Consider the following 13,650-nt stretch of genomic DNA (forward strand, 5'->3'; position numbering starts at 1 on the left):
AAAGAGATGACTTCCACTCTCGTGCGCTTTGCTGCTTTTTCCAACTTTCCCTTGCTCTTGAACTCAGTATATAACTGTTGCACAAGTTGTATGTGAGTAGGTATCCCTGACAAAGTAATGATTTTAGGATTTTTTAGATCCTGAAAAATCTTCTCAATCTGTCCAATAGACTGCTTGACCATGTTCAATAATGAACCTGATGTCATTAGAGATATGTCAAAAGCAGCAAGCGTAAATGCGTGCTAAAGCTGCTCAAAGACAGACTTCGCTAAGACCTCTGTGAACTGGTAATATTGTTCCAGAACAGAGGGGTTTAGGCAACGACGAAGCTCAGGCTCTGACATGTGATGAAAGTGACGTACTATCACTTTGAAGGAGAATTTTTGTTGATGTTTTGTCAGCTTAATATCCACCATATCTGCAAAATATAATTTTATAACATAAATGTTGTCAAAAAAGAGGGGAAATTATCAAATTCGTGTCATGTTTGTTAATTCAAATTCCATACACAATTTGACTTAAATCATAGCAAACGACGATATATTATGAATGCAATTCATTGTACAATAGAGAGGAGAATACACAAAGAGAGAGATGGAGAGACGTAAACATGCCAGGAGTGTGAGGTACGCTCATCACAAGAACTAGACCCTGTTATGTGCGTTACATAATACACGTAAATAATCAGAGTGTGAATGTGAACAACCCAGCTTGTGTGAGTTACGCTCAACACAAGTCTTGGACATTGTTGTTATTTTGATTGATAGTTTAATCAATCTAATGCTTGATGAAGTGTGTGGAACGCACAACACAACCATCAACAGACAATTAAAAAATCTCGGATCATGGTCAAACATCATACATATTTACATCCAAGACAACACCAAGTTATCTACTAATGAGTGGCATATCTATGAATCAGAAAGTCCAAGGCGTGTCATGGAAAGATGAAGAGGGCATAGGTATGCATCTCTCCACTCTTAGGTAGACAAACGTATCCCTCATATTTCTATGTAGTAAGAATGATGATGTGACTTAATCCAGTTCCCGATGAAGTGTGTGGAACTCACAACACAAACATCAGCGGACAACTTAACAATCTCAGATGCAAGCCAAATATCGTATGTATCTACATTGAAGACAACACCAAGTCATCTAGTGATGAACAATGACGTGTCTTTGGAGTTCGAAACACAAGAGTAACCAGTGCGTCACACAAAGATGAAGAGGGCATAAACTATACATCTCTCCACTCTTTGTTTGAAGAACAAACTCTTGTGTGTCTACGGGAAACAAACGATACTTTGAGCTGATCTAAAATTAAGCAACCTATAGGTCACTCTGGAGTGAGATGTGTATCATCATGCCTACTACACTCCACGAGTGAACCACTAAACCCTAAACTCAGCCCTGTGGTGAGAGATAGACAACTACACCACACAAGTGAGAATCTAAGTCTGTCCTAAAACCCTTCTCTGTAATGAGCCAAGTGGCTGCACAACATGAGAGAAGTGACTAGTTTTTATATAGTTCTGGAGTGAGCCGGATGGCTACACACCACGAAGTGGCCTATAACCTGCAAGCCAACTCTGTGGTGAGAGTAAAACAAGTGCACCACACGAGTCTGGCAGAACACACAAAAACAAGTTAGAAAAGAAGAGGACAAGTTGAAAATTTTACCTCAAGCTCTGCCTGTCCCAAAATCTTCCTCAAGCACTGCTTTTGATTGAAACTGGTGACATTAGATGTAGGCATAGTCACATTAGACCAAATCAAACTCACCACTCTTCCATGTAGGCATAGTCACATTAGACCAATCAAACTCGTCACTATTCTGCAAGACCGACCTTTTGGCCTCCAAAAGCTCGTCCTCGCATTTGCCTTCTTCTTCCACAGATCCATGCTCATCACAAAATCATATGCTTCATGCATATTTGATTTTTGACCTTTCTTGACAAGGGGATTTTTCACTTTTCCACGCTTCTTGAAAATCTTGTATCCCTTTCCACGAGCATGACTACTTTCAACGTCGCCATTAGCATCATGAATTGTACGAGCATGATTCCTCTTAGCATTTTCGAATGCATCATGACTGTCCACATTCATAGTATTAGCATGGCTATCAAAAAGAAAATTGGCATGTTGGGCTTTTTGCTGCCCTCTACCCACAATGACATGCTTTGTAGGTCAACCTCACTTATACCCCTATGAGGTGCACCAGACACTCTACAACAGGCATAGTTGCAAGTAGAAGCAAATGTAGACAAGAAAGGGGCTTCCTCATTCATTTCTTCCACATGTGTAGACAATGCATGCATAGTAAACGCATCATCCATAGTGTCCATAACATGCATCAAATGGGCATCATCACAAGCCGTATCAACCACATCAAAAACAACTGGCATTTCCACACATGGAAATACATTGGCTCCCCTCTTTTGACATGCCAAAAATTTGACCAAGGAGAGATCATCATCAACATCAAATGCACTTTCATTACGCATATTGACATGGTTTTCTCCCGAGATACAATGTACATGTGTATAGACTCCCATGACAACATGTAGTCAGTCTCATCACCATCGAATATGTATTTGGAAATATTTTGCGTGAGTTATAGGACATAATCTTGCCCTTGTACAGCTTTGTCTCCCAGTCAAGAGGGCAAGCTTGTTTTTCCCATTCAACACTGAATCCCATGGCAGGGTAGAGAATCTCTCGTCCCTCTAAACTGTTGCAAAATCGATTGGAAGAGGTATCCCAGATAGTGTGGATGTGCTCACCATGGTGTGGGATTGATTTTGTGGGCGAGGAAAACCTCCACATGTGGATTAGTGAGCGCTCGTTTCTCTGTGAGTTGCACCAAGTTTTGGCTCTATTTTTCGTTGCATAGGAATTTAGAATTCCATCATGATATGGCTTTAGACCCACTTTTGATTAGTCAAAGCTCTCAAAATCTCATGCACTGAATGCCCACGGAGATCCAACGGCTCTCATCATTTCAGCCCCAAAAGGTGAAAGCTCCATGGCAGATGGAAAACAAGAGCACAAAAATCTTGTAATTTTTACTGCTAGCAATGACAATTTGACCCAAAGAAAAATTTCACAATATTTTTTGAGTCGTAATCTATACTTACACTATGTTTTACGAAAAAATTGGCTTTAGTGCAGTGTGCACTGAAAAAATAGACAAAATGCTATTCAAGACTTGAATCTTGAGCAAATGGATGTAAACACGATAGTCCCTCTCATTACAACTTGGAGAAGGAGATTTACATGCTTCAACAAAAGGAACATGAAGAAAAGGGCAAGGAGAAAATGGTATGCATGTTAAGAAAGAGCTTGTATGGTTTAAAGCAAGCATAAAGAGAGTGGTACCTGAAATTCAACTGATAGATGCTAGATCATGGGATTCAAACGATGCAACTCAAATCACTGTGTATACACAACAAATTTAGTTGATGGCAAATATGTCATCCTAATGTTGTATGCTGATGACATGCTAATTGCAAGTGATAACAAGCAAGATATAGAGATCTAAATGAGGAATTCTCTATTTTTTTTTCAATGAAAGAGTTAGGTGCTGCAAAATGGATCCCTGGTATTAAAATATCAAGGGACAGGTTTAAGAAGACATTGACACTATCTCAAGAGGATTACATCAAGAAGGTACTAGAAAGGTTTGCAATGCAAAATGAAAAATAAATTTCTACACCTTTCGCTAGTCACTTTAAACCCAATAAGGATATGTGTCCAAAGACACAATTAGGAGATAGTTTATATGCCTAAGGTTCCATATACTATAGTAGTAGGTTCTATACTGCATGACATGGAATGGATAAGGCTAGATAAGAGTTTCTACACCTTTGGCTAGTCTCTTTAAACTCAATAAGGATGTGTGTTCAAAGACACAAGAGGAGATAGTTTATATGTCTAAGGTTCCATATGCAGTAAGAGTTTATACGCAATAAGGATATGTGTCCAAAGACACAAGAGGAGATAGTTTATATGTTTAAGGTTCCATATGCTACAATAGTAGGTTCTTTAAGGCATGATGTGGTATGGACAAGGCCAGATGTTGCACATGCATAATGCAGTAAAGAGTTACGAGTAGTTCATGGTTAATCCACGTAAAGAACATTGGTGAGCTATGCAATGGATATTTAGATATCTAAAAGGTGCAACCACAAATGCTTTAGGTGCGAGACACATATGGCCTAAACCATTATGAACTAGTAGAGTGGTGTAAACTCTAATACCTTCAAGCATGATTCCTCTCAGCATTTTCGGATGCATCATGACTGTCCACATTCACATTATTAGCATTGCTATCAAAAAGCAAATCGGTGTGCTGGGCCTTTGGCCGCCCTCTACCCACAATGACATGCTTTAGAGGTCGATGTCTTTTACACGCCGTATGAGGTGCACCAGACACTCCTAGACATGCAAGGTGGCTGATGGAAAACGAGAGCACAAAAATCTCGTAATTTTTACCGCTAGCAATGACAATTTGACCCAGAGCAAAATTTCACAATATTTTTGAGTCATAATCTAACCTTACACTACGTTTTGTGAAAAAATTGGCTTAACGCCACGTACATCGCAAATAATTGGACAAAATGCATGTGTTTGACGAACACTTGAGTTTCCAATTACAGGACTAGTGTTAATAAGCTTCTTGGGATTGTTCCTACTCCTTTTGATGTGAGATGGGGCGTTGGGGCATTGGAGAAGAGTCCCATTGACTGCACACATTATGCTCATTGCGAGTTCACGAGTTTGAGTACCACACACTACTAGAGTGCTCAGCTTTTGCTGACATTTGAACTTGCTTCCATCATAGTTTTCAGCCATGACCTAGATCTATATTCTGTCCTCTCCTAGACACATTGTGGGGTGTCATTGTGGGCTCTCCATTGCGATTCTCATCACTACTACTCAAGCATTGAAAATCACGTATTATCCCCACACGTAATGCATCACATGTATCTTTGGTCCCATAGGTCATATTTGACCTTCGAGAACGATAATAAAATCTATGTCCCTCTCTCTCTCTCTCTCTCTCTCTCTCTCTCTCTCTCTCTCTCTCTCTCACACACACACACACACACACATAGGTCCGTCGGATAGATCTTTACGGTCTCTTGGGATAGTTTCCTACGACGTTAAAATACTCTTCTTATTTTATCAACAAATAATGGATAGATCCATGTGAAGGGCATATTGGCCGCACATGGATGTGTGATTATAGATATCAGTATTCTTTGATTGATTGATAGATATGCATTGCAGCTTCTTGTGTATCATGGAGGATTGAAATGGAAAGCATATTCACACTCACATGGGAAAGAAGAATGTTGTAGCATTGTGGAGCTCAATTAGGTTCAGCACTTGGCCTTCTAGGAATGGGCAACACAACACAACCATCAACGGACAACACAACCATCAACGGAAAAAGTGTGTGGAACGCACAACACAACCATTAGCGGACATTGAAAAAATCTCGGATCGTGGTCAAACATAGTACATGTTTACATCCAAGACAACACCAAGTCATCTACTAATGAGTGTGTATCCACGAGTGAGAAAGTCCAAGGCGTGTCATGCAAAGATGAAGAGGGCATAGGTATGCATTTCTCCACTCTGAGGTAGACAAACGTATTTCTCATATTTCTATGTAAGTAAGAACGATGATGTGACTTAATCCAATCCCTGATGGAGTGTGTCGAACTTACAACACAAACATCAACGGCAGACAACTTAACAATCTCATATGCAAGCCAAATACCGTATGTATCTACATTGAAGACAACACCAAGTCATCTAGGGATGAACAATGACGTGTCTTTGGAGTTCGAAACACAAGAGTAACCAGTGCGTCACACAAAGATGAAGAGGTCATAAACTATGCATCTCTCCACTCTTTGTTTGACGAACAAAACTTTTGTGTGTCTACGGGAAACAAACGATACTTTGAGCTGATCTAAAATTGAGCAACCTATAGGTCACTCTGGAGTGATATGTGTATCATCATGCCTACTACACTCCACGAGTCAACCACTAAACCCTAAACTCAGCCCTGTGGTGAGAGATAGACAACTGCGCCATACAAGTGAGAATCTAAGTCTATCCTAAAACCCTTCTCTGCAGTGAGCCAAGTGGCTGCACAACATGAGAAAAGTGACTAGTTTTTACACACCTTTGGAGTGAGCCAGATGGCTACACACCACGAAGTGGCCTATAACCTGCAAGCCAACTCTGTGGTGAGAGTAAAACAAGTGCACCACACGAGTCTGGCAAAACACACAAAAACAAGTTAGAAAAGAAGAGGACAAGTTGAAAATTTTACCTCAAGCTCTGCCTGTCCCAAAATCTTCCTCATGCTCTGTCCACTGCTTTCGATCGAAATCGGGGACGGTTCTTATATAAAATATTTTTCAATTGAAAGACTTTTTTATCAAAAGATATTTCGATCGAAAAGAAAAAAACGGTTATACGGTGATTATACGGGATTTTGGAGTATAACGGCGTTTTATACTGATAGCTGTTTTTTCGGCTCTCATAATATCTTTTAAGAAGCCACTTCACCCCACAAAAACACCCTAGCACAATGACTAGGCTCACTTTTTCATTGTAAATAGCGTGTGTGCGATTAAGGTTTTTATCACATTTCTTTATTAAATCATTGAGCGAGTCATTGGGCTAGGAGACAAAAAAATGAATTTATAATATTACGGTCCTCTTTACATGTAAATATTATCCATCAAATAAAGGACCTAAGTATAAAGGGTTTTTTTAAAAATGTTTTGTATTTATGTAAATATATATTCCTAGGTGTGTGTTATCAGGCCTAAGTAAGCTAGCTTCCATTGTGTGTCATTTCTTATACATGTTTTACTATCATTCAATCCCTTAAGCTCTACTCACACAAGCCTTGAAAAAACTTTGTGTGACTTCACCGTAAAAATTCACCAATCACCTTATGAGCTCCGTCATATTTTTTCATTCCTCCCAGATAAATATTCACAACTACATAGGTTTCATCTTCAAATAAATTCCATAAATCACTCAAACTAGAGAATAATTGAGGGTCCCTTCCCTCATGATTTTCCTCCTTTTATTTTTTCACATATATATTTTTAGTTGCCACCATGCATCCCATGTGTCCATTTCTTCATGAGATCCATGACTAGCTAACCTATCTTCTTGACTCACACATATATACCTTATTTGATACTTATTCTATACCATACATGTGTGCAAGCTCCTTGGCAAAATTAGGTCATGGTTGAGTATGGGGGGCTCACTTGGAAGCTACAAAGGAAAAAGAATCAAATAGTGGCCCACTTCAAGCCTTATGAGGTGCTATAGGAGCCCTCTTCTGCTCCGAATCTGAGGATATGTCCAAAAGAGAAAATGTAGCTCGTAAGAGCTGAAGTATTTTTCATAATTTTTTTCAGAATTCTTGGAGTCAAGGGCGATTTTACATAAATTTTATGGCCGAATTCAAAACTGCTACCTCATACACCCAAAAGTCTTCCTATTTTCTCTCACCCTTCCACACACCTACTCACTCATACACACTCCTCCCTCTCCTTCCCACACCCAAACCTGCACATTCCATGACTCTTATCACCTTCTTCACCATCCTCATTCCCTCTCTTCACTATAGCTTCCATGATACACACACATACTCTCATATATCTCTACACCTATTCCCATATTCACATTCCTTCTTCACCATCATGAAAATTACAAAAAAACAGCAAATTGGATATGATTTATCTCTGCAAATGAAGGATTTTCAGTAAGAGGACCTTGAAGTCTTCAAATATTTGACGCAACGTCACTATCTCACATTGACCCTTCATCCACCGGTGTCACTAGGTGAACTTCCTCTCCGATTCCATATATCCCCCTAATTTTCAATATCTTCTTAAGGCATTTTACCATTGTCATGCACCTTGTGTACACCTCATTGTAATCATAATTACTAACCTACTAATCACTAACCCTAATGACAAAAGCACCTCACCTCAATGAAGTAAGGATAAGTAGTGGTAGAACTCTCTTTCTCCCTCTTTTTTTCCTCTCCTTTTTCATTCACCATCATTAATAATGCTCTCTCTCTTGAGCCCACATGCATGTGACTCAAGGAGATAAGAAAGGCCCACTTCATTTTGAAATTGCAAAAAAGGCTAAGCTCAATTTGTTAGCGTGTCATTCAAATTATCCATTATCCAAATAAGTGCTCTCCAACCTATAAATAGACCCCTTCCCTTCATTGTAAACACACATAGATAGCATTCTAGCACTAGAGGCGTGAAGAGAAATTTGGTTGTAGACAGTATAGTGTGAGATTCACACTTTAGTGCACGATAGCATTGATGCTACATTTTTGAAGTGAGAGAGTGTGAGAGTTTCACATATCAAACCACCATTGTACCTATCCTTACAGTCATCAATAAATTTGAGGTCTTGGTGCTCCAAAGGAGCGATTTTGTCTCCAATTTCATATTCCATCCGGTTGTGCAATGGCAGTCAAAGATTTGAGGTGATGTGTATGCCGCAATTTCTCAGTTGAGCTTGTGAGATTAAGTGTTTTGGTTGCTTTCTATTGCCTAATACTAGTTCATTGTAAGAGGTTTGAGTGGTGAGAGGTCTCCCGCAACGTAAGATGATGTGTGTGTTGGCAAAGTGTTGAGCACGTGTTGGTGTAGTCTCCATGCAGGCTCTTTGACAGTGTAGCAAGGTGTTCTTTCACCTCTCGAATTGCAAGACAATTGTTTGAGCAACCTCACTCTCCATCTCTCTCCATTCTCTCAATGGCTCCTTCTCTCCTCCTTCTATAGAAAATTGTTGCTTGTTTGTGTGTGTTTTGCGTGTCTCCTTTAAGTCCGAGGACACTCTCTTGCGTCCTAGTTCGCATCCATAACTATGTGGTGCCCTTTTTAAGTTGGGTTTGGCTAGGAATTTTGCTTGGTTGTGTTTGTGTTGTGCCCTAGCTTCATTGAGCAGCACGGGAGCCGTGAAGGGTGTCTAGAGGCCGCTCTTCTTGTTGCCCGCCCCGGACCGCCTCAATACATATACTTTTTTGGGTACGGGCGTATAAGTGCAACGCAATTCCTCATTCATTTCTTCCACATACATGCAATAGTAAGCGCATCATCCATAATGTCCATAACATGCATCAAATGGGCATCATCACAAGCCGTATCAACCACATCAAGGAAAATCGGCATTTCCACACATGGCAATACATTGGCTCCCCTCTTTTGACATGCCAAAAATTCAACCAAGGAGAGATCATCATCAACATAAAAGGCACTTTCATTACGCACATTGAACATGGTTTTCTCTTGAGATATAGTGTAAATGCATATAAACTCCCATGACAACATGTAAGCGGTCTCATCACCACCACGAATATGCATTTGAACAATCTTTTTTGTGAGTTATAGGACATAACCTTGCCCGTGTACTGCTTGGTCTCCCAGTCACAAGAGGGTGAGCTTGTTTTGCCCATTCAACACCGAATCCCATGACATGGTGGAGAAGCTTTCGTCCCTCTAAAGTGCTGCAAAAATGATTGGAAGGTAGCCCAGATAGCGTGGATGTGCTCGCCATGGCGTGGGACTGATTTCGTGGGCGAGGACAACCTCCACAGGTGGATCAGTGAGTGCCCGTTTCTCTCTGTGTGTGGACACCACGGTTTGGCTCTGTTTTTTTGTCGTTTCTGCACAAAAATTTAGAATTCCTTCACGATATGGCTTTAGGCCCACTTTGATTAGTCGAGCATTGAGAATACATATTATCCCCACACATGATGCATCACATGTATCTTTGGTCCCATAGGTCATATTTGATCTCCGCGAACGACTCTCTCTCTCTCTCTCTCTCTCTCTCTCTCTCTCTCTGTCTCTCTCTCAAAGGTCTGTCGGATAGTTTCCTACGATGTTAAAATACTCTTCTTCTTCTTCTTCTCTCATCAAATAATGGATAGATCCATGTGAAGGGCATATTAGCCGCAGATGGATGTGTGATTATAATATATGAGTCTTCATTGATTGATTGATGGATATGCACTGCATGCAGCTTCTTGTGTATCATGGAGGATGGAAATGGAAAGCATATTCACACTCACATGGAAAAGAAGAATGTTGTAGCAATTAAGTTCAGCACTTGGTGGGGATGAATGGCCTTCGATTCTAGGAATTTTATCAGCTAATGCAATCTGCTGGCATGATGCCAAACACAGAGATTCAAGGGTACTTTTGGCATAACGTGACCGAGCATGGTCACGCACAGGCTATGGAAATTTTTCCCTTAGCAGACATTGCATTGATCGATCTCATTGAATGAATGGGCAGGTAGAGCAAACAAGGCGGAGGACTTGGTGGGGATGAATCTGGTGGGTAGGGCAAACTCAGGAGAAGACTTGAGCGCAGGCCGTGGAACCTACTGCAACGGATATCACCTCACATTTCTTCGACCGGACATGGAGGCAGCTCCTCTCGTTACATGTTGCGCTTGCCCTTGCTGAACATTTCAGCTTCAGCATGTCTGTTGTTAAAGGCCAACTTTTATTTCTACGAGATGCCTTTTGTTTAGGCTCAATGCTGAGCATCGATCGCGTCATCACAACCCCCAACCTCTTGTCTTGATGGTGAGAGGCTGTAGATTTCCGTGAAAAAAACATATAAAGAGAACCTTCAACGCAACCAGAAACTTACTAGGATGTGTAAGGAATTGTTTGCAATATATGTTGAGATTTTTAACCAAATAGCGCCTTCGACTGCTACTGTCAGCAAGCGCAGCTGGTGTAGTGGTATCATAGTACCCTCCCACGGTACTGACCGGGGTTCGATTCCCCGGCTGCGCACCTTTTTCTGCCCCCCCGACTCAAGTGGCGCTGCTAGCACTTTTTTTTTTTTCCAGCGTTTCTCGAGGATCCGTGCGTGCATTGCAAGAGATAAGATATTAATTAAGCTTTTGCTACATAACATGAGTAACTCCAGAATTCTATAAGACACCATCTTGCAACAATGGATTGGCGCCACCACACATCCATAATGCTTTTATACGTCTCGTTGGTGCCTTGCCAAATGCATGTGCCTTGCTTGAAACACCGATTACTTGAACTCCACCAACACATGGGTCCAAATCATTTCTAGGGAGCATTGTTTGCCCCTCTTTGTTGCTCCCTGCCTCAAGCTAGTTGCGGCAACGATTAGCTCACTAGAAACCTGGCACTGTGGACGCCACCACGTGTGCCATGCCAATCTTTTGTCAAATCTTTATCATGGTTCTCTCTGTCAAGCTTGCCTTTGTCTTCTTGTAGGTTCGTGCTTCTCGAGCCAAACAAAGCGTCTTTTCACATTCATAACAACGGCTCGCCGACTTCGTGGGTACCGAGGCAGCTACCTGAGCACTCGCTCTACCGTCCTTGCCTCTGCCGTCGAGCTCGCTCGTGCATTTGCTTTTTTCTCTTCACATTCTCGAGCCACGCAAAATGATGATTTCCTTGAGAACTTTGGTCATGCATAGGTCGCAACTCGGTGCTGGTCGATCCACTTTCCATAGCTATGAGTTGGTCCCGTTTCTTCTTTCAGTTTAAAAGCATTAGGGCCGTTTTGATGTCGAGGCCGAGTTGTCAACACAGGTCTCCAATTACCAAGCACACCATAACAACCAAAGCTTCATGCCGAAACGCCGGTGGAAAGTGAGTCCGCTTGTTCATGCATTTTTCAAAACACTTCCAATAAGAGGCCAAACAGTTGTCGCTAGTGAGGGATGGCCACACCATTTTAAAATGCTGAATAAACACAAGAGCATAAAAAGAAAAACGCCGCCAACACCTCTCCTACGGGTGTCTCAAAACGCCGCAAATTGAAGGCTCCAAAGCCCAGGCACATTCATGGCATCTCAAGACACTAGGTTCGCATGGTTGCCAAATTAGCCAAAGATACCTCTCAAAATGCTGCTAAAACTGAGCACCGTCGACTACATCTCAAAACATAGTTGTGCGCCACCATTTGCCGGCTCATCAATGTTTTGCTGATGCAAGAACGCTACCCCCCTTGCCACTTGTGTTTCAAAACATTGATTGAGGGTTTCTTCTCGCCAATGAACATGCTCTCCTCCACTCGCTATCTCCGTAGCTCCTCTTTTTTGTGTGATCTCCCAATGTCAACGGGCCAATTCTCTGATACCATGTCAAAGTCGACGATGCATAAGCATAGAGCAATGGGGAGAATCGCGAGAGAGAGAGAGAGAGAGAGAGAGAGAGAGAGAGAGAGAGAGAGAGAGAGAGAGAGAGAGAGAGAGAGAGAGAGAGAGATTATGTATAGTGGAACTTTCTGGACACATCTGCAAGATGTTGTCACCGCAAATAGAGCCGAGACAAAGACCGGGCCTTCACATGGTCTCAAAGTTGTCACACAACACGTCGGATCTTTGCCTTGAGTGCTTGGAGATTTTTCCTTTGATTCTTGACTCTAAATCCCGCCTACCTACCCAATATTGTTGAGGTTATCTAAGTCCGTGCTTCACGCAACCATGCAAACATGAGCCCTTCGCGGATACCCTTGCATGTTTATGCAGGTCACCACAACTTGCCACTATTCACCTTTATATTGGACATTGCAATGCAACCTTGGAGAGTTCAAAACTGTAATTGTTTGAAATTCTGCAATTTTCTTGATGATCTTCAAAACCCCATGGGTTCTTCTCGGGACTTATCCCTCCCGTTGGAGGAGTTGTAACAGCTATGGCCGAGGAGAGATACCCGGCGGCCATGGTGAGCACACCCTTAACTATTGAGGAGTGGCCACCCCTTAACTGTGGGTGGCCGTTGTAGTAAGAAACCTTTAAAAAAAACTTAAAGAAAACCATGGCAGCATGTAGGCGACGAGTAGGATGTAGGGGAGCTTGTAGCTCTCTGTGTAGTGCTTCAACCATGGTGCCAAAGAATCAAAAAATGCTCAGAAACGCAGGGCGAACCACAGGCATAAGGTTCACACACATCTGTTGCGGTCAACACTCCCTCTCTTCCCGACTTCACGGTTCTAATCTTCGGCGTCTTCTTCCTTGCTTTGCATGCAACATGCAAAACTTATCCTTCTCAAAATAGGTCCACGACCTTCTCATGCTCTGATACTAGTGTAATACCCTGGGAACTACCATGAACGGTCCTCTGCCCAACCACCCTTTTATAGCCCCTTAGCTAGCAAGATCCCTTCTCCACTGGGCAGTCGGAGGTCCTTGACCTCCAGGGTGGCCCTTGGCCTGACATGTGCAATACAAGTCATAATAGCATCTGACCTAGAAAGATGGGCAAAAATTTGGCCTCATGTATAAATAAGATGCCACCTATGCATCACATGAATCCATGAATAATTTCCAACCACCTTTCATGTAGACAACAGTTGATGCACACCATGATATATCAATGCATAACCAAGAGAGGGGTCATACTTCAAAAGCCCACATATCCAACAATTTTTTCATAGGAATTATGATAAAATATGCTACCTAAAGGAAAAAGCAAGTTGGGGTGCCCTCTTTCAGGAATCCATGCTTACACCAAAAAGTCATGCAATGTGCTTAGCATGTCGATGGTAGCAAGGGCAGCAACTCAAAGAAAAAAAA

General features: G+C 41.7%; 1 protein-coding gene, 1 non-coding gene and 1 pseudogene across 2 annotated transcripts; 1 reads left to right on the plus strand and 2 right to left on the minus strand.

Annotated features, from left to right (window-relative positions):
• Positions 1-242: 242 nt before the first annotated feature.
• LOC147444154 (uncharacterized) lies at positions 243-2,504 on the minus strand. The gene is made up of 3 exons (XM_086528074.1): positions 2,170-2,504; positions 1,848-2,092; positions 243-418 (listed from the first exon to the last, which is right to left on the minus strand). The coding sequence occupies exons 1-3, from the start codon at positions 2,502-2,504 to the stop codon at positions 243-245; spliced, it is 756 nt and encodes a 251-aa protein (XP_086384200.1).
• A 1,757-nt stretch (positions 2,505-4,261) lies between these two features.
• On the minus strand, positions 4,262-9,350 carry LOC147444155 (uncharacterized; annotated as a pseudogene).
• Positions 9,351-10,811: 1,461 nt separating this feature from the next.
• TRNAG-CCC (transfer RNA glycine (anticodon CCC)) lies at positions 10,812-10,882 on the plus strand. Its single transcript has one exon. It is a non-coding gene; the product is annotated as a tRNA-Gly (tRNA).
• The last annotated feature ends 2,768 nt before the right edge of the window (positions 10,883-13,650 follow it).

This window comes from Adiantum capillus-veneris, chromosome 13 (genome assembly GCF_014529385.1).
Source record: "Adiantum capillus-veneris isolate H3 chromosome 13, ASM1452938v2, whole genome shotgun sequence".
NCBI lineage: Eukaryota > Viridiplantae > Streptophyta > Polypodiopsida > Polypodiales > Pteridaceae > Adiantum > Adiantum capillus-veneris.

Bases quoted from the DNA above. Each gene is read 5' to 3' on its own strand.
- LOC147444154 (XM_086528074.1), bottom strand. From the start codon at position 2,504: ATGCGTAATGAAAGTGCATTTGATGTTGATGATGATCTCTCCTTGGTC. The intron at 2,093-2,169 runs GTGGGTAGAGGG...GAATGTGGACAG, and splicing joins GACCTACAAAGCATGTCATT to TCATGATGCATTCGAAAATG. The intron at 419-1,847 runs GTCGGTCTTGCA...TATATTTTGCAG, and splicing joins GAGCTTTTGGAGGCCAAAAG to ATATGGTGGATATTAAGCTG.